The sequence below is a fragment of the Pelophylax lessonae genome, assembly GCF_965119305.1.
Source record: "Pelophylax lessonae genome assembly, chromosome: 4".
NCBI classification, from domain to species: domain Eukaryota; kingdom Metazoa; phylum Chordata; class Amphibia; order Anura; family Ranidae; genus Pelophylax; species Pelophylax lessonae.
This window is the reverse complement of record NC_138771.1, coordinates 183926205-183946265: the sequence shown is the minus strand read 5'-3', so window position 1 is coordinate 183946265 and position 20061 is coordinate 183926205. Positions and strand designations below refer to the sequence as shown.

General features: G+C 40.9%; 1 protein-coding gene across 1 annotated transcript in view; it reads right to left on the bottom strand.

Moving 5' to 3' along the window:
* Positions 1-20061, bottom strand: part of PCLO (piccolo presynaptic cytomatrix protein) — a 307080-nt gene that overhangs the window by 25654 nt on the left and 261365 nt on the right. The window contains exons 18-19 of the mRNA XM_082257080.1: positions 18708-18887; positions 536-674 (exon numbers count right to left, since the gene is read on the bottom strand). Coding sequence (XP_082113206.1) covers positions 536-674; positions 18708-18887 — 319 coding nt within the window. The remainder of the gene's footprint in view (positions 1-535; positions 675-18707; positions 18888-20061) is intronic.

The window sequence follows — 20061 nt, the reverse complement described above, 5'->3', positions numbered from 1 at the left end:
TCAGGAAACAAAGGGAGGAAGTTTTCCAGGCCTTCGCTATGGTCTGTTTGGCAGCCGTGGTGATATAATATACATTTTATCAACGCATATCTGTATTTTACACATCCTGTTTCATGTAACACTCTGTTAATATATATGTCCATATTTGCTCATTATATTTTTTACACTGTACTTCCCGCCTAGTAGTGTTGCAGAGTATTTTTGCTTTGCTGCCCCCAGTTTCTGCAAATGTGTGCTCAGACAAACAGCTTTTTGAATTTATCCCAGTGTTAATTGTATAGGAATGCTAACAAACTGCCCTGAATACAGTGGTGGAATTTTTGGCATATTAAAATGTTAAAGCTGCCTCAAAAACTTATTTCAGATAAATATTACAATAAAATCTAAAATGATGTCCTCACAAAAGTACTATACCCATTCAGATATCTCACTCATGTTACAGCTGCTCCCTCCTGCCGAGCAATTGTCTGCTGCGGGCAGGGGGGATGGGGGAACCGTCTATGGTCGACCTTACAAAGAAGCAAAAAAGACTTACATTCTGGGGACTTGAAACAGATTGTTATCTCCCTGTGTATTGTTGCCATCAGTCTCCGTATTGTACCCACTGACATAGCTGTTGACTGATGAAGTTGTGGAAGCAGTAGATTCAGTAGTCCTTTGAGTAGTTGTTCGTGCTGTACAAAAAGAGGCAAAATCTGAATTATAGACAACTGGATTAAATGATGATATCTAAAAAAATGCAACATAAAAAAAACATATAAAATTCCTAAAGATCCTGCAAAAGACTTACAATTATAACAGACACAAATACAGAAAACTGATGTAAATATATATTTTTCATTTCTGATCTGTTATGTCACCAATCTCCTTCTTGTGCAGACAATGATGGCAATGATCATTGGAATCAAGGTGATCTTACTACATTGTGTTGCTGCTTATGAATGGTCTAAAACAATCATCTTTGAAAAACCTAAGTTTGTTATCCAAACTGTCAAATCCCTTTGCAGTGGTCTCCTTGTGTCTTTAAGTGCCATTCACAATTAGACACCCACACATTTTTCACACCGGCCCCTTTATTTTTATTTATGTTTGTATATATATATATATATATATATATATATATATATATATATATATATATATATATATATACACACACACACACATATATATATATATATATATATATACACACACACATATAAATATATATATATATATATATATATATACAGTTTCTCACAAAAGTAAGTACAACCCTCACATTTTTGTAAATATTTTATACTATCTTTTCATGTGACAACACTGAAGAAATTACACTTTGCTACAATGTAAAGTAGTGAGTGTACAGTTTGTATAACAGTGTAAATTTGCTGTCCCCTCAAAATAACTCAACACACAGCCATTAATGTGTAAACCACTGGCAACAAAACTGAGTACACCCCTACACCCCTAAGTGACAATGTCCAAATTTGGCCCAAAGTGTTAATATTTTGTGTTGCCACCATTATTTTACAGCACTGCCTTAACCCTCTTGGGCATGGAGTTCACCAGAGCTTCTCAGGTTGCCACTAGAGTCCTCTTCCACTCCTCCACGATGACATCACAGAGCTGGTGGATGTTAGAGACCTTGCTGTTTGAGGATGCCCCACAGATGCTCAATAGGGTTTTGGTCTGGTGACATGCTTGACCAGTCCATCACCTTTACCGTCAGCTTCTTTAGCAAGACAGTGGTCATCTTGGAGGTGTCTTTGGGGACGTTATTATATTGGAATACTGCCCTGCGCCCCAGTCTCCGAAGGGATGGGATCATGCTCTGCATCAGTATGTCACAGTACATGTTGGCAGTAATGGTTCCCTCAATTAACTGTAGTTCTCCAGTGCTGGCAGCACTCATGCAGCCCCAGACCATGACACTCCCACCACCATGCTTGACTGTAGGCAAGACACACTTGTCTTTGTACTCCTCACCTGGTTGCCGTCACACACGCTTGACTCCATCTGAACCAAATACGTTTATCTTGGTCTCATCAGACCACAGGACATGGCTCCAGTAATCCATGTTCTTAGTCTGCTTGTCTTCAGCATATTGTTTGCAGGCTTTCATTAGAAGAGGCTTATTTCTGTAACAACAGCCATGCAGACCAATTTGATGCAATGTGCAGCGTATGGTCTGAGCACTGACAGGCTGACCCCCACACCCCTTCAAAGTCTGCAGCAAGCTGGCAGCACCCATATGTCTATATCCCAAACACAACCTCTGGATAGGACACTGAGCATGTGCACTCAACTTCTTTCATCAACCATGACGAGGCCTGTTCTGAGTGGAACCTGTCCTGTTAAACCGCTGTATGGTCTTGGCCACCATGCTGCAGCACAGTTTCAGAGTCTTGGCAATCTTCTTATAGCCTAGGCCATCTTTATGTAGAACAACAATTCTGTTTTTTTTTTTTAGATCCTCAGAGAGTTCTTTGCCATGAGATGCCATGTTTAACTTCCGTTGACCAGTATGAGAGAGTGAGAGCGATAACACCAAATTTTACACACCTGTTCCCAATTTACTCCTGAGACCTTGTAAAACTAACGAGTCACATGACACCAGGGAGGGAAAATGGCTAATTTGGCCCAATTTGGACATTTTCACTTAGGGGTTAACTCCCTTTTGCTGCCAGCGGTTTAGACATTATTGGCTGTGTGTTGGGTTATTTTGAGGGGAAAGCAAATGTACACTGTTATACAAGCTGTACACTCATTCTTTACATTGTATCAAAGTTTCATTTCTTCAGTGTTGTCGCATGAAAAAAATATAAAAATATATTTACAAAAATAAGAGGGGTGTACTGACTTTTGTGAGATACTGTATGTATATATATATATATATATATATATATATAATCATAAAATGAATGCAAAAATTCTGTCAAAGACTGTTATGTAAGCAAGACTATCTATAGGGTGAACTAAACATTTCCTCATTACACATCTGATTTATTCATTCTAGGTTGTCAATGCAAAAGTGCTGGCTTTAAAGTTTGCAGGTTTAAAACAATATTTTGTAAAATAAACACAGGGTGATAAAATAGAAGGACCTGGAAAATGTTTTTATTTTTTTTCTTGTAGTTTTGTTCACACACCCTGTGAACATATCTTTTATTTCTTAAATATGTAAACTAAATGATATGTTTTTTGTGCTTTATAATTTAGGGCCTTCATCACACAGACTTCAATTAAATTTTAATTTCCTGTGCTACACATACTGTCAATAAACTTTAAAGTCCAACTCTAGCAAAATTCTATTATCTAGTGAACAGCCCACTGCTGGATGTGGGGGAACTCGGTTTTCCAAAGGATCGTGTGAGTATAGGCTCTGTGTTGACTCGTAGATAATACAAGCATATAAACCATGCAGTGCAGACACAGCCCCACTGCATAAGGAAAATATTTGCTCGGAGTTGGGCTTTGAAGTTTCCACTTTTCAAAAATGTTTAACCCTCTTTTAAATTTCCTGGGAAAGGGATTGAGAAAAAAATGTCCTAGAAGTGGACACATACAGCAATACATTATCTTCCTAATGTGGTGAGATTGGCTTGTAGCAACATACTGTTAGTAGATCAACATTCTTGAACATCCACAGAGCAAGGATAATTTCTTTCCCACTTAGAAGACCTGACAGAGAAGCCTGCTAATTTGGAACTCTTTGAAGCTTTATTCATTCAGTGGATAATTTATAATACATATAACTGGAAGATATATAATTGGAAGATATATAATTGATGTATTTATTTATTTTTTTAGCAACAAGATGCCTTTCATTTTTAAGTTGTCCATTTTTCTGTCATGATTTTATAAGGCAAGACTTCTATGGTGGTTTACTGAGGTGTAACTGCAACTTATCAATAGATCCCCTTTCATGAATATATAAAGTATACAGGGTTATATTTATAATGCAGTGAATGTTACATTCACCAAACATGTGGTGCAGGGTTATCTTCCTGATGTATGTAGTTTAGGTTACAGTGGTTGCTTTATCTGCTGTGAATGTTTGGCAAATGTCAGATTCAGTGCTTTATAAATATATTGCCTAGATTGATTTCAGAAAATTGATTCTTTATGTTATTTTTTAAATATGTGAGCTTTTCGCCCTGAAATAGTTTATACATAGAAAAGTAATGGGTAGGGATGATCGAACTTTTGAAAAGTTTGGTTCGGCCAGAACATCCAAACTTCCCGAAAGTTCGGCCCGGATTTCAGAACCCCATTGAAATCAATGGGACCCGAACTTCGGTAATCAAAAAACACAATTTTTAAGCCCTAAAACCCAATAAATGCCCCTAAAAAGTGCCTAGGGTTCTGGGTCATGCCCCATTAACTATTAATCACACACATCATTTTTGATAAAAAAGCCAATTATTGAAAAAAAAAAAAAAAGAGAGATTTAGATTTAGTATCTGGGGGGTCTAAAAAGTGTACATGTGAAGTTTCAGCTCTGTAGCATGTCCAGAACCATGACAAAAAAAAGATACATTTTCAGTAGAACAGGGATGTGGGACCCTCCTTTAACACCTATATGATCTTTTTTTCTGGTTCTGGACATGCTACAGAGCTGAAACTTCACAGGTACACCTTTTAGACCCCCCAGACACAAAATCACACAAAAAAAGTTCTTAAAAATTGTCATTTTTGATAAAAAAAGCCAATTATTGAAAAATTTAAAAAAAAAGAGAGATTTTTTGATTTTTACTTTGGATTTCGTATCTGGGGGGTCTAAAAAGTGTACATGTAAAGTTTCAGCTCTGTAGCATGTCCAGAACCATAAAAAAAAAGATCGTTTGTATTAGAAAACTTTCAGCACAGGAGGTTGGCTTCGCTACTGTAACACCTTGCCGGTTTAATAGAAGGCATTTTTTTGGGTTCTTTGCAGTCAGGAAAAACATCTGAACTTGTTCATAGTGGTACTGTGCACAAGTTCAGATGTTTTGCCTGCCTCCAAAACCCCCCAAAAAATGCCAGCAAAAACACACCTGGGCATTTTTTTTTTGCCGCTAGCGTTTTTTTTGGCATTTTTTGGGGTTCTTTTGAGGCAGACAAAACATCTGAACTTGTGTATAGTGGTATATATACACACATAATTATATGTATATAGACACCTAGCCATATATAGGTGTGATAGTAGCAGAAATATATTACTGTAAATGATTTCATTAGCGCAAGCATATATTTCTGCTACTATCACACCTATATATGTCTAGGTGTGTATATAAATATATGGATGTGTGTATATACACCACTATACACAAGTTCAGATGTTTTGCCTGCCTCCAAAACCCCCCAAAAATGCCAGCAAAAACACACCTGCGCATTTTTTTTTTTTGACGCTAGCGTTTTTTTGGCATTTTTTTGGGTTCTTTTGAGGCAGGCAAAACATCTGAACTTGTGTATAGTGGTATATATACACACATAATTATATTACTGTAAATGATTTCATTAGCGCAAGCATTTATTTCTGCTACTATCATACCTATATATGTCTAGGGGTATATATACAGACATATATGTGTATATATACCCCCTATACACATGTTCAGATGTCATGTCTGACATCAAACATGTCCTCAAAAAAGCACTGGCAGTGGCAGCCCCTGCAGCATAAAAAATGCTTGGCTGGTGAGAAGCCATATTCCAGTTCCGAAGCAACTCAGAGAAATGATCATTTCTCTATAGCGGTCACCCTGCTATGGAAGGGTTTTGTCACCCTGCCATAGCAGTCACTGCCAGTTAACCCTACACTACACTACGGTCCCCTTACACTTAACACTTTCCCTACAGAAACTAAATTTTTGAAGCTAACTAAAGTGTAAAGGAGCACTCTAACTACACTAGATATCCCTTTCCTCACACTAATAAATAGCTAAATGACAATTTTAAAGTAAAATTAACAGAACTGCTTCCACTCTCTTCCATGTCCAGTATAACAATGCTAGGAATATGGCGGGGGCGATCTTATATACTGGGGGGCGTTTTCACTAATGATTGGTCTAGGGACTCCCTAGTCACTCCAATCACATTCCTAGCATTCTCCTGCCCCCTCAATTGGCTTTTGCTAATGGTTCTGGTCCAATCACGGGCTTTTAAAGCCCATTTCCTGAAGCATTGCATTTTGGTCGGTTCTGGTTGCAGAATTCCGAACTTTTTGGGCAAAAAGTTCTAAATTTGGCCGAACCTCGAACATCCAATGTTCGGGCCGAACCGATGGTCGACCCGAACCGTTCGATCATCCCTAGTAATGGGTAGACAAACTGGTGGATCTGGTGAAGTGCTAATAAACTGATGAGGACCTCCCTGTCTGCTCTGGACCATTGTGACAAAAGTTACCTCTGCTAACTGGTTTCCAAGGACAAGGAGGGCCCTAAAATAGGTAAGGTCTCTGAAAACCACTTAGTGGGCTAATAATACATAAAGTCCAAGCCTTGGGGGTACCTGCCAAGACCAGGGACCCATATAATGCTGGCATTGAGGTAAATGAGACTTAATGCTGCAACATGTCCTGTATACCAGGTTGCAACACATATGTCTCCATTTGCTTGCCCAGGTCTGGTAACAGATCTGGACATGTCAAATTGGGTAGTCAAGATGAGTGATAAAAGTGAACATGCTGGACTTGGGAACCTTGAGCATATGCTCTAGCACCTGGTAGTTGTGTGCAAGCATGGTGACTGTAAAAAGTACCCTACTGCCATAGTGACCTTTGAAAGAAGTCAAGGAACTTTCTGCCAAGAAGTAGCACAGGAACTGTACAGTGAGAGGGAAAAGACCCCTAACCCAAAAAGACTATAGGCTAGGCTGAGTGAAGTCCAGACCCATTTCAGCATAACACTGATGCTAGAGCAGTAGGGGTTAGTACTGCTGAAAATGAATATTTTCTAAAAATATTTATCCTATGTTGACAATTGGGGAGTTGCACCAGACTCTTATCAGCTGAGGGGTAAACGAGCTCAGCTGTAGCAGGTTGAGTGCTCTGGGCTCTATAAAACTCCCAGGCTGCTTAAGAAGGATGCTCCACCCTGGAACCAGATTTCTGTGCAGGACAGCCTGGGGAGCAGCCATTTGGTTGTATGGTGAGGTTAAGTCTGTGCGACTATGGACTATGGATTTATTCTGTGTGAAAGTCAAGTGTCTGGGCAGCAGTAGGCTGCCGTAGTAGTTAGGTTCCTGAGGGGTTGATTTACTAAAGACAAATAGACTATACACTTCGCAAATTAAGTTGCACTAATTGTCCCCAGAGCTTAGTACATGTGATAAAGCTTCAGTTTGTAAAGAATACACAACCAGATGCAAGGAATATTAAAAAAAACAGCATGAGGGGGCGTGTCCGGCCGGCGAGCGTGATGGCCGCATGAACTGAGTGCTCCGGCATCCACCAGACCAAAGCAACTCACAGCGGCTGACGACTTCCACTACGAACACAGTGAACGGCTGTGGAGACTCCCTACACTACCGGGCTACGATGTCCAAGCGCAGAAAGGCGACGAAACCGCCACAACGGCTGACCGACTTCTTCCCGGCGGCGCCGGCTCGGGGTAAGCAAAATGGCGCCGGGCCCGGCGCAGCTCCCGGGCATCAGCGATACAGCGGTGGAGGTGATCCCCTTATGGAGGACATAGCAGACATGGGGACGCTGGAGGAAAGCTCTCCACCCTCCTCTCCCACAACATCCAGCCCTGCTAAATCGAAGCAACGCCGCAATAGTGGGGATACTTCCCCCTTCACACAGCGCACCTCAGACAAGGCCCAGAGGCCTCATAGATCCCCAGACCTCTCTATTGACTCGTTCCCTGCCTCAGACCAGCCCATATCCGAAGCGACTATGAAGCGGATGCTTCTGTCCTTCAGGAGCACACTCCATGCGGACTTTGATGACATGTTTCATGAAATTAAAGGCAATGTACAGACCAATGAACATAGAATTCATCATTTAGAGACTAAGATGGCGGACCTCTACAACGCGCACAACGACCTTGTAGATGCCTACACTGACCAGGAGACAGAAGTTCAGCGACTTCAAACTAAAATTGCCGACTTAGAAGATCGCTCACGTCGGAATAACATTAAGTTTCGGGGGATCCCTGAAACTGTCCCTCACAGTGAGCTGACCCGCTATGTGCAACGCTTGATGAAGGCATTCCTTCCCGCCCTGAGCGACATTGAGCTGTGCGTGGACAGGGCCCACCGAATTCCGAAGCCTAAGTTTCTTCCTGACACAACTCCTAGGGACACCTTGGCCCGCATCCATTATTACCATGTGAAGGAGCGTGTTATGTTGGCAGCAAAGCAGAGCCCGGCAGTGCCCGAGGAATTCATGGGCATCTCCCTCTATACAGATATCTCGCAGCAAACTGCACTTAACCGTAAGAAGCTAGCACCCCTCACTAAGATGCTTCGCAATAATAAAGTGATCTACAAGTGGGGCTTCCCCACGAAGCTGCTGGTCACCTGGAATGGCAAGACATACCCTATCTACACTGTGGAGAAAGGAATACAACTTTTCAAGCAGTGGCACCTTCTACCTGACGAGACCCCGGTACCTACTGTCCCTCCATTGGAACGCCTGCAGAATGAATGGACATGATTCTCTACAGTCCTCTTCTTCCTGCATGAGTCAGATTTTCCAACTATCTGGAGGAATGCCGTGAGCTTCACCGTTTGCTATTTTTGCTGTTTTACTTTTTATTTTTGCTCTTGAAGGTTTTTTTTCTTTTCACTGCACTGACACTAGACTATTTTCCTCCCTGGTGCGTTCTACAAATACTCTGTGACAGCTCAGCATGTTGCTGAGCGTTTGTAGACCCCCCTCAGTCGCAGTGGCTTTTTTGGCTGCCCATCAAGCCTGCTTTTTTAGTCAGGCCTTTCTTATCTTTGTGTTGTCTGTCTTGTCTGTCTTGTCGTCCCCCCTTTTTCTTACAGCCTCTGCAAACCTACTCACCACCAGCCTACATCCACATCATCCCTGGTGCGCCCTGATGCTCCAAGTATCTGCTGGATCCGGATATCCCTCCTGCACCTCATCCATCTGGCTGCACGCCACCCTGGTGCTTTCCTGTCTACAAACTCTTTTAGTAAGGTACTGGTCACCACACATAGTGAGACCTATTCTTGGTAGGTCCCTCACTAATCATACATATCCTACCATGTCACCATGACTCTGAAAGTTCTCTCGTTGAACACGAAAGGGCTCAATAGTCCTTATAAGAGATCGGCACTGATTAGAGAAGCCAAACTTCACAAAGCTGACGTTCTTTTTGTCCAGGAATCCCACTTTGCAGCCCATAAGTGTCCTATAGTGTCTCTCCCCCATTTCTCCCACGTCTATTTGGCCAATGCTCCGAAAAAGAAGTGTGGTGTTTTTATAGCTGTCAGAGACTCAGTAGCATTTAAGTATATTGACTCTATTGCTGATCCTGAAGGAAGGTTTATTGTGCTGATATGCCAACTGAACAACACTGTATTTACCCTACTTAACCTCTATGCCCCAAATACACAGCAAAGGAAGTTTTTGTCCCCGCTGCTCTCTGTGGCGATGAAAATGTTGCAAGGCACCCTCTTGATTGGAGGGGATTTCAATACGGTCCTGGACCCTGCCATGGACTCCACCTCACAAACCAGGAGGCCAACACAATCTATTGTGTCTTTACTGCAGTCTCATGATTTATATGATGTCTGGCGCTGTTTTAATGGCTCTGAAAGGGATTATACCTTTATGTCCGCACCCCATTCCTCATACTCACGCATAGACCTCTTTCTCACTACGAAGGGATCCTTGCAGAGTGTGACTAATGCTCGCATTGGCACAATTTCTTGGTCTGACCACGCACCGCTAGTTCTGGAGTTCGAACTAGCGTAACTAGCGTAACTAGCGTACTAGCGCAACTCCCCTCCCCCGGTGTGGAGACTGAACTCTGAGTTGCTGGCGGATGAGAAGCTGCGCCAATCGATACTGCAAGAACATAACGATTTCTTTGAATGGAATGATGGCCCTGACGTTAACAGGTTCACTTTATGGAGCACATATAAGGCATACATGCGAGGTGTGTTGATCAAAATGTCTTCTTATTTACGGAAGCAGAGGAGGAAACAAGTTGAGGACTTGCTGAAGTCCATCAATCTCAAAGAGCAAGAAAATAAACTCAATCCCTCCCCCGGTCTTACACAACTTATCGTTTCTGAAAGACAGAAACTAAGGTCTCTCCTCCTGTACAAATATGAAAATCACCTTAAGTACATGAAGGCTCAATGCTATGCACTTAATAACAGAGCAGGGGCTTCGTTGGCTCGGAAGGTCAAATCCAAGCGACTTAAACAGAAAACTCTAGCCTTGACCTATCCGACTACAGCTGACCTCCTGACCAACCCCAAAAACATAGCAGACGCATTCGCGTCTTATTACCAGAAACTATATGACCTCCGCTCTGACAATTCAACACCCCAACCTTCTCCGGAGGGCATTGCCGAATTTCTCTCCAAAACAAAATTGCCTGCCCTCTCTCCGGAGCTGCTCCAATCTATATCACAACCCATTACCTCACATGAAATCTGCTCCGTTATTGCTAAACTCCCTAACAATAAATCACCTGGAGAAGACGGTTTTTCCAACGACTATTATAAATGCTTTGCTCCAGAGATTGCCCCTCGATTACGGGACGTCTTCTCTCTTGCCTCCTCCACTGCTTCCTTTCCTCCTGATATGTTACGTGCTGTAATAGTTACCATTCCGAAACCGAATAAGGATCCTTCTCTGCCTGCAAATTATAGACCTATATCACTGCTAAATGTAGATATAAAAATCTATGCCAAGATATTAGCTCTAAGGTTACAGAGGGTACTTCCTCTCCTGATACACCCAGATCAGGTGGGATTTGTCCCTGGCCGCCAGGCCCCTGATGCCACTCGACGTCTTATTGACCTAATATCCCACCTGGGGACCCCTCAAACGCCTTCTCTGCTCCTGTCCTTGGACGCGGAGAAGGCGTTTGACAGGGTCCACTGGGGCTATCTACAACAAGTCCTCGACAAGTTTGGCATTCACAATTGGTTGCGATCTGCCATTTTATCCCTCTATTCTAATCCCTCTGCGGTAGTCCTTACTTCGGGAATCAAGTCCGAACCCCTGCACATTACCAATGGAACCAGACAAGGCTGCCCCCTTTCGCCCATCATTTTTACACTACTTATGGAACCCCTAGCTCAAAGAATCCGTGACTCCCCTTTTATCTCAGGCCCCAAGATTGCTCGTTCTGAGCACAAGATAAGTCTGTTCGCGGACGATGTTTTGCTCATTTTGACCAATCCAGCCAAATCTCTCCCGGCAGTGTATGATTTATTAAATGAATTTAGTGCAGTCTCCTATTATAAACTGAATGCTAGCAAATCCCAAATTCTTGCTTTACACTTGCCCCCGGCCCTACGTCAGTTACTATCTCATGATCTACCCTTCACTTGGGTCACAGACTCCTTAGGTTTCCTGGGTATCCAGCTCACCCCAAATCCCTCCAGACTTTATGCCTACAATTTTAAACCCTTACTGGACTCTTTACCACGTACTCTGGCGTCCCTTAAAACGCAGGAACTATCCGTCATGGGTAGAATAGCCACATTTAAGATGATAGTCCTGCCTAAAATTCTGTACTTTCTTCGCACACTGATAATTCCCCTCCCACGCTCTTTCTTTACAGCCCTTCAAAGTATGGTTACCAAATTTATCTGGGACCGCAAACCCTCGAGATGCTCGCTGTCTATTATGTCCAGGCACAGGTCCCTAGGGGGGATGGGAGTCCCCAACCTTTATTCATATTATAAAGCATGTGTTCTCGACCAACTCAAGTACTGGTGGACTCCCTCCTCCAACAAATCCTGGTCGCAGATGGAAGGCGATTTAATGCCTCATAAGAGCCTCCAACTGCTATTACTTGCTACTCGAATAGGTGCCAAACCCCCACAATCCACGATCCTGTCGATCCTTTGTTCGGTCTGATTATGGAAAGAACTTCCTCTTACCCTATCGCCTACGGACGGTGGCCAAAAAATTATGCTCCCGCTGAAAGCTTTAGCCTATCTCATTCCCAACCTAGATCTCACATTGTGGCTGCCTAAGGATGCCCAACCGAGATACGTAAGAGACCTTTTTCAAGGCACCTCACTTTCTACATACACGGACCTAGTGAAAAAATTTAACCTCCCGTTGAAGACCTTTCACACTTATCTCCAAATAAGATCCTATTTATGCTCAGAACCCATACCACACTTCGTTATACTGCCTACTTCCATTCACGAATACCTTCAGGATCTTCCTGGCTCCTCCAAGGGCATAACCCTTTTTTACAAAACACTCACTCAACCAGACCATTTCTCCAAAACACACACCATGATCAAATGGGAACAGACCCTACAGAAAGCATTTCCTAACTCCCACTGGTTGAAGGCCTTCTCATCCACGTACTCGGCCACTAAATGCGTTACACACTGGGAACAGCATGTTAAACTAACCCATCAATGGTATCTAACGCCATATCGGCTTTCCAAAATCTACCCTTCCCACTCGCCCTCGTGTTGGAAGGAATGTGGGGAGTGTGGTACCCTGTTTCACACTATGTGGGCCTGCCTGTCTCTTAGGTCATTCTGGAATAAAATTTTCTGCCTGATATCTGAATTATGTGACCAGCAGGTGTCCCCTGAACCGGAGTTAGCTCTCTTACACATCCATATACAGGAATTACGGCCTGCCTCCAGGCAAGTGGTGATTCATCTTCTCTTAGCAGCCAAACTCACCATCACTAGACTGTGGAAGTCCACCACAGCCCCCTTGATAGGAGACACCATTGACACCTTGAACCAACAGTGTGATATGGAACGTATCCTTTCCCGCATTTACCTGAACACCAAAGCATTCCACAGGAAATGGGATATTTGGCTCCAGCACCCTAAATGCACAGTTAACTTCTAATGAAATATTGATTGATGTAACATAAGGTGGATTTCATGACCCTGCCCCCTCCACTACCTACCCAACTTCTTAACCCGCTTTATGTACACCCCTCCCCCCTTTCGTGTCTTCCCCATCCTCCCCCACGCTCACCAACGCCTTTGCCCCTCACCATTGGCAGTTTTTTCGGCAAGTTCACTTTAGTAGGCAAATTATTTACTGTTTATTTGTACTCCAAGGTGGACACCCCCCCTGTGTCACAGGTTGTTCCCATCGGGGTGCCAGGGGTGGAGAGGTCCTCCGTTTCATTGGGCAAGAGTTTTAACACCTTTACTTAAGCTCCATGTGAACGTGTACTGATAGCTGTACTGCATGCCTCATATCTGCATTTTTGACATTGCTATGTACATTTTCTTTGTTGTAATGGAGGCACTGTATGTAAACTGCTTGTTTTGAAGCTTCTGTTTTTTTTGTTTAAATCAATAAAAATCTATTGAAACTAAAAAAAACAGCATTACAAATATATCTTTTCCCTTAGCTCTATTAGCTGGTGAGCCAGAAGAGTCCCCGGAGAGCCTCAGGGTGGCCCCCATGACTAGAACTAAGGTGTGAGGTTCAAGAGGGCCTAAGAATGGGTGTATAAGCGGTTAGCAAGAATACAAACTTTCCAGGAAATTGTGTGCTAGTCTTAGTTCCCAGATTGGAAAGTATGCTTCTGGCTGAATTGCAGGACTCTTATAAGATAGTGGCTCATATAGATGAGGTGCACTTCCAAGTTTATCAGTCAGAAAAACAGAAAAGAGAAAATAAATCACAAAAAAACAGTTTAAGGCTTGGAAGGGTAGAGAGGCATTTTTGGCAATACTTGACAGGCTTCTTGGTGAAGGGAAAAGGGGTAGGGTAAAGTAGTCCCTGCCCTCTGCCAAAAACAGGAAGCAAACACATTTTTGTGTGAGCATAATGTATTCTCAGGGCCTCCCAGCTACAATGACATAATATGATATTGTCACAAACTACAACATTTGTGTCCATCTTAAGGCCTATCGTAGACAGGCAGTGGCAGATGAGGTACAAAGAATGTTAGACCTTGTCATTATTGAAAAGTCAAACAGTGAATGCTGTAGCCCAATAGTCTTGGTGCTCAAACCAAATTAGTTCTTTGAAATTTTGTAATGACTCCTTGAAACTGAATCAAGTATCAACGTTTGACACTTACCCCATGACTCAGGTTTATGAACTGATGAACTGAGAGGATGGATCTAGCTAGGTATTTGACCACCCTTTATATATCCTAGGGAATATTGTCAGGTTTCCTGACAGAGGAAGCAAAAAAGTCTCTGTGAACCAAAAATGTTTGTGACAGTATAACATTTGACTTACAAGGATCTCCCATTTCATTAGGCAAATGATGGATGAGATTATAAGCCCACACCAACACTTTGCAGCAGCTGATCTTGATGATATAGTTATTTGAAGAACAGACTGGGAAAGCCGTTTCCCTAAAGTTACTGAATTTGATTAGGAAAATGGATTTAACAGCAAACCCCAAAAAGAAGTTTGGTGTCTGAGTTTGAGCATGGCCTTAAAAAAACCTCAAATCAATAAAGTGGAAGAAATCAGAGACTGGCCTACTGCTATCACCAAGAAACAAGTGAGAACCTTCCTGGATGTCATTGGATAGGTTAATTCCAAAGTTTCTACTGTAGCAGTGACTGAAGAAGATTTTAAAGTTTGAAGCAGGCTCCATGTAAACAAACAGTCCTGGTATCCCCAGATTAAAAAAAAAGAACCTTGGTTCAAAATTATGTCTCAAGTGTATGATTCAGAGCTTTCCTGTCAAAAAAAGGTAGATAGAGAAGAATACCCCTGGTCTTTTAAAATCTGAAGCTGACACCAACAGAGAGACTATGGTGTGTATGTGAGGTGCTCAGCCTGCAAGGAAATCAAGTCCGGTGCCAACAGAGAGACATTATAGTATTTTGGAGCTAGGGTGTTTGGACATAAATTGACATCTGGATTCTCTGTGGTAATATTTGCATAGAGGCCACTTCTGACTAATAAGAGACTATACTGAGAGACCAGCACAATTTCAGTATTTGCTGACGATACTAAGCTATGCAGAGCAATATCTTCTTCACAGGTTGTGAAAACCTTACAAGAATACCTGAACGGAAAAATGGGGTGGGCAACTGCATGGCAAATGAGGTTTAATGTTGAAAAATGTAAGGTAATGCTCTTGGGTGCCAGAAATATGAACGCAAGTTACTCGCTAGGGGGAGAATCTCTGGGGGAATCTAAGATGGAAAAGAACCTGGGGGTCCTAGTAGACAACAAGTTCAGCAATGGCATGCAATGTCAAGCTGCTGCAAGAAAAGCAAACAGAATACTGGCATGCATAAAAAAGGGGATTCACTCCAGAGATAAAACAATTATTCTCACATTCTACAAGACTCTGGTCCGGCTGCATCTCAAGTATGCCGTCCAGTTCTGGACACAGGTCCTCAGGATGTGCTGGAACTGGAGACAGTCCAGAGAATGGCAACAAAGAAAATTATAGGAATGAACAGCTATGAGGAAAGAACTACAAGCATTGAACTTATTCTCTCTGGAGAAGAGACGGGATATGATATCAATGTACAAATGACGTACTGGTGACGCTAGCATAGGGAACAAACTTTTCAAAGAAAGGGAATTTAAAAAGACACGTGGCCATTCACTAAAATTAGAAGAGAAGTGGTTTAACCTTAAACTGCGTCAAGGGTTCTTTACTGTCAGAGCAGTAAGGATGTGGAATTCTAGCATGTGAGGAATCATACGCCCGGAGGAGACTCACAGCTGCTCGGGGAAGGAGCAGATGATGTATGGTGGCTGTTGAGAGTGGGCACTGGTATCTCTGTCTGGAACCATTTGATATTCTGACTTGACTGGAGGCACATTCTCAACCTTAGGGTTCCTGGATTTACCTGACTGCCTTTCAAGTGACATCAGAGGGTCGAGAGAGCAGAGAGATTCCATAAATACAGGCTTGTGTATATCTGTTTCTGGTAAGCAGATTATATCACTGGTGGTGGATACAGCACTTTTGGTGATTGATTTGGATCCACATTCTTCACGGATATTTTGGGAACACTTGGACTTTATGAGAGACTTTTTTTCAGTTTATAGTTTAATCGCTATCATTACTCACTATTGCAGCCATTTATTTAATTATTTATTTTTGCACTTTGATTACAATATCACTATGGTCTTTTTCACTTAGCACAGCTTGTTTATATTATTAGTTTTATAGATATATGTGTTAAAGGGGCAGATTAGATGCATTTTCATTGCACCAATAATAAGATTTTGTATGCATTTGTCTTTTTGACATACAAAGGTAAATAAAAATTAATAAGAAACATTTCCATTTCTGTACTATTTTATTGTGAAGTTAACTTTGCTATGTCATAAATAATTTTGACACCTCCTAAAAAAGATACATTTGCAATCATAGATGATTACAAATACACCTAAATTTACTATCCCTATCAATGTATCTAAATGTAGATTGCTGAAAACAGTTGAAGTAATTGTAATTGTAGATTATTTTAGAAGTATGCCTTATCACGTAAGGGGTGGCAGGCAGCTCAAAGCCAGATAAAGTAAAAGAAAAAGAAAAAAATACTCAAGTTTGCCTTCCATGAAGAGTTTGAAAATATGTTTCTTCATTGCAGTTCTCTTTAATAAAATGGCACATATTTTATTTAGCAAACTTTGGGATAAATTACCATTTAAAGTAACAGTATGATACACTTCTCCTGGCAGTGCTGAATTTAGTGAAGTTGTGATAGAATAGTATCAGAATGCAAACATTCATCATTTTGGTCCACACTGTTTAGATATGTAATCCAAATCTAAAAAGATCTGTGTTCACAGTCCAATTTGGACTGTATTTTATTTCCATGTAAACATTTGTGCTATTGTTCAAATACATACAGCACAAATGGACGCTATAAGCTGCCATTGCTGCTCAGGGCCAATAGTGTGCAATCCGTAACATAGAATGGCTTCAGCTTCAGTCATTCTGAACAAGTGAAGGTCAAGGTCACTCTGCACCTATGCTGCCCCTGCTGATTACACATTCGATGTTTACATCTGAATCTTGAAGGAGACATTCATGCAGTGGTTAGCATGGGTACAGAATAACCTCTACTTTTAGTCATTTTGAAAGAATGTATCCAAGGTAATTCTGCACTTAGGCTGCCACCGTGTGAATGATGCATTCAGAGTCAGAGTTGAAATGCAGTATGGACCACTTTTTATGCAGGATCATTTTGGCAGAAAGAGCATATAACCATTTGTAATAGGCTTTAACATTCAATAGTACAGTGATATAAAAACCCCACTAGTTATTTACAGTCCAGCCCACATTTAACAACCTAGGCTTTAATATTGTTTGCAGTATTTTGGAAACACGGTATTGAATTTAACTCCAATTTACAGGGAAACCAGTAAGAACCCATCAGCAGTGACATACCAAGAATAGAGAGATGGCAGCAGTCTGTGAAGGCAAAAACTACAGTATTTGGTTGATTGACTAAAACTGGAAAGTGCTAAATCTGGTGTAGCTCTGCATAGAAAACAAACAGCTTCCAGTTTTTTTTTTTTGTCAAAGCCAAATGTGGATGTAAACCCCCACATATACCCAGTGAAGTGAACAGCCTCAGATGATACAAATAGATTAAACAAATCTTCCTACATAAGTTTTACTTGTATATCTGCTGTCTTCAGCTTTATATATTCTTTAGAAATTGCACATTGTGTTAGAGATTTTCTCTTCCTGTTCAGCACTGGGAGTGGATTCTTGGCATACAGTCAAGACAGCTGATTGGAGGAAAGGCACACACCCCACTCCACATAGGCAGATACTTGCATATCTGTGCTGTGACAAGACAAGCTCTCTGCTAATCTATTTATAGCAACCTCCCACAACAAAAATTTCAGCCTGGTTTTATCTCAGTTGTGGGAGAACTTGTCAGAAGTTATCATGCTGATAACAGAGGAACAAAACAGCAGAAAGACACGGGACTCAGGGCTTTGGAGAGAGATAAGAAAACACTACAGATAGATGTGCTTAGGTAGAATATAATGAATCAGGTTTACATCCACAATAATTGAACAAGCTGAAGTTAGAAACTGATTGGCTACCATGCACAGCTGCACCAGATTTTCCTCTTTTCAGTTTTAGTAAATCAACCTCTATGTGCTTTAAAATTTACCATACAAAATAAAGACAGAACATATAAACAGAACTGCTATGTATGCTCTTCAAAAGTGGGCCTTTCCTGAAAATACATTTTGTTTTCCCAAGAACTTGCAATGTAGTTTATATCATACATTTTTTTTTTATAACAAGCAGTGAGTTTACTATAGGAAAAAAGCTATCAGTTAGTAAATTTTATGACAGAGACAATTGAGTACTGTCCGTGATACTTTTTTATTTGCACTAACATACAATTTTTCAGGAAAAGCTTTCAGGGTATGTCCCCTTCTTCAAGATCCAAGCAGTACAGATCATCAACAGATCATTTTGAAGAAGGGTACATACCCCGAAAGCTTTTCCTGAAAAATTGTATGTTAGTGCAAATAAAAAAAGTATCACGGACAGTACTCAATTGTCTCTGTCGCAAGTGCACTAATACGGCTACAATGACCTCAAGCATGATAAATTTTATGACAAATAATCGTTCCTTACCTTCAGCCTTGACGGACCCATCGGACATCACCTTCTTGAGTGCAAGCTGGCTTTGGTCTTTGCTGTCATTTGCTGGTGAAGGCAGATTGTCAGACTGAGTTCTTTGAATTGGGAGTAATCCTGCTATGCTGTGTCTATGCTGCTTCCTGCCATTATTACACTGACCGCTTTTATGTGCTGCTGTGGCAGTGTGGGTGAAATGGAAACCCATAGTATGTATCCTCAGATGGAACCAGCTTAAATGTTATTCATGCAAACAGAAGTGTTCTTTTCTGTATTCAGATAGGTAGTGTTTTTAACATCAAAGAGACACCACATGCACAGCATTAAGGGGCTTTAAAACTGGCTGTTTCTTTTTATTGGTTTAAAATGTTTCCCACCATGGTTTTAATCCTGTGAGAAGACATGCAATAACAAATTTCTGTGACAAACACAAGTATGTCTCTTAGAAAATTTTCATTCACTTAAGCGAAAAACTCTGGGCTCCTGATTGTAAGAACAAGTCATATTTCATAACATTACAATAGCGCTGTTTAGGAAATGAATTTCCTGTTTTCTGTTGATGCATAAATATAAATAGCTATACCATAAGGTTAAAACAAAAGCAAGTTATTATTTACAACAAAAGTGCTTGGTTTAACATAAGGAATCATAGTTTCAGTGTATAATATTGCTGTCTCTATAATTGGTCTTTCTTTACATATCTGAAAATAACAGGCATATAATCAGAAATCTGTTGCATAGTCCACTGTGACATGGATTATAACAATGATTGGTTGTACTTTTAGCTGTGAGTTTGTATAAACAGACGTTTACCCATAGTGAACAGTGTCAGGTGACTTTGTAGAAAATATGACCACTATCTTCCCTATTTTGCCAACTACATTTTAATAAATACCCTGCTGTAAAATTTAAACATATAGAGTAAAGTCTACAGTGGCAAGGTTGCCTCATTTTAAATTTTGAATATACATTTTATGCTTTAGCAACTACAAACAATTTTGAGGGAATTTCAAAAGAAATCCTGACTCTGATTACTGCCTCATTTAACCAACTAAAGTGTTTTATGACAACATATTTCCATGTAACTAGTAGCAATAAGTATGGTCTATGCCTTCCTTTGTTTCAAATAAATTCATATACATTAAGCCCTTACATCAAAATGTTTGTTACATTTTACACAACTGTTATTATTTTTACAATACTGTCTTTTTTTTAAAATATCCAACTGACACTTGAATTTACATTATATTGAATGACTTTTAAAATACAAAAAAAATATGTTCATTTACAATGTATTTCATGGCTATTTTGACTATCCAAACCTGCCTTAAACTGAAAACTGTTAGTGGTG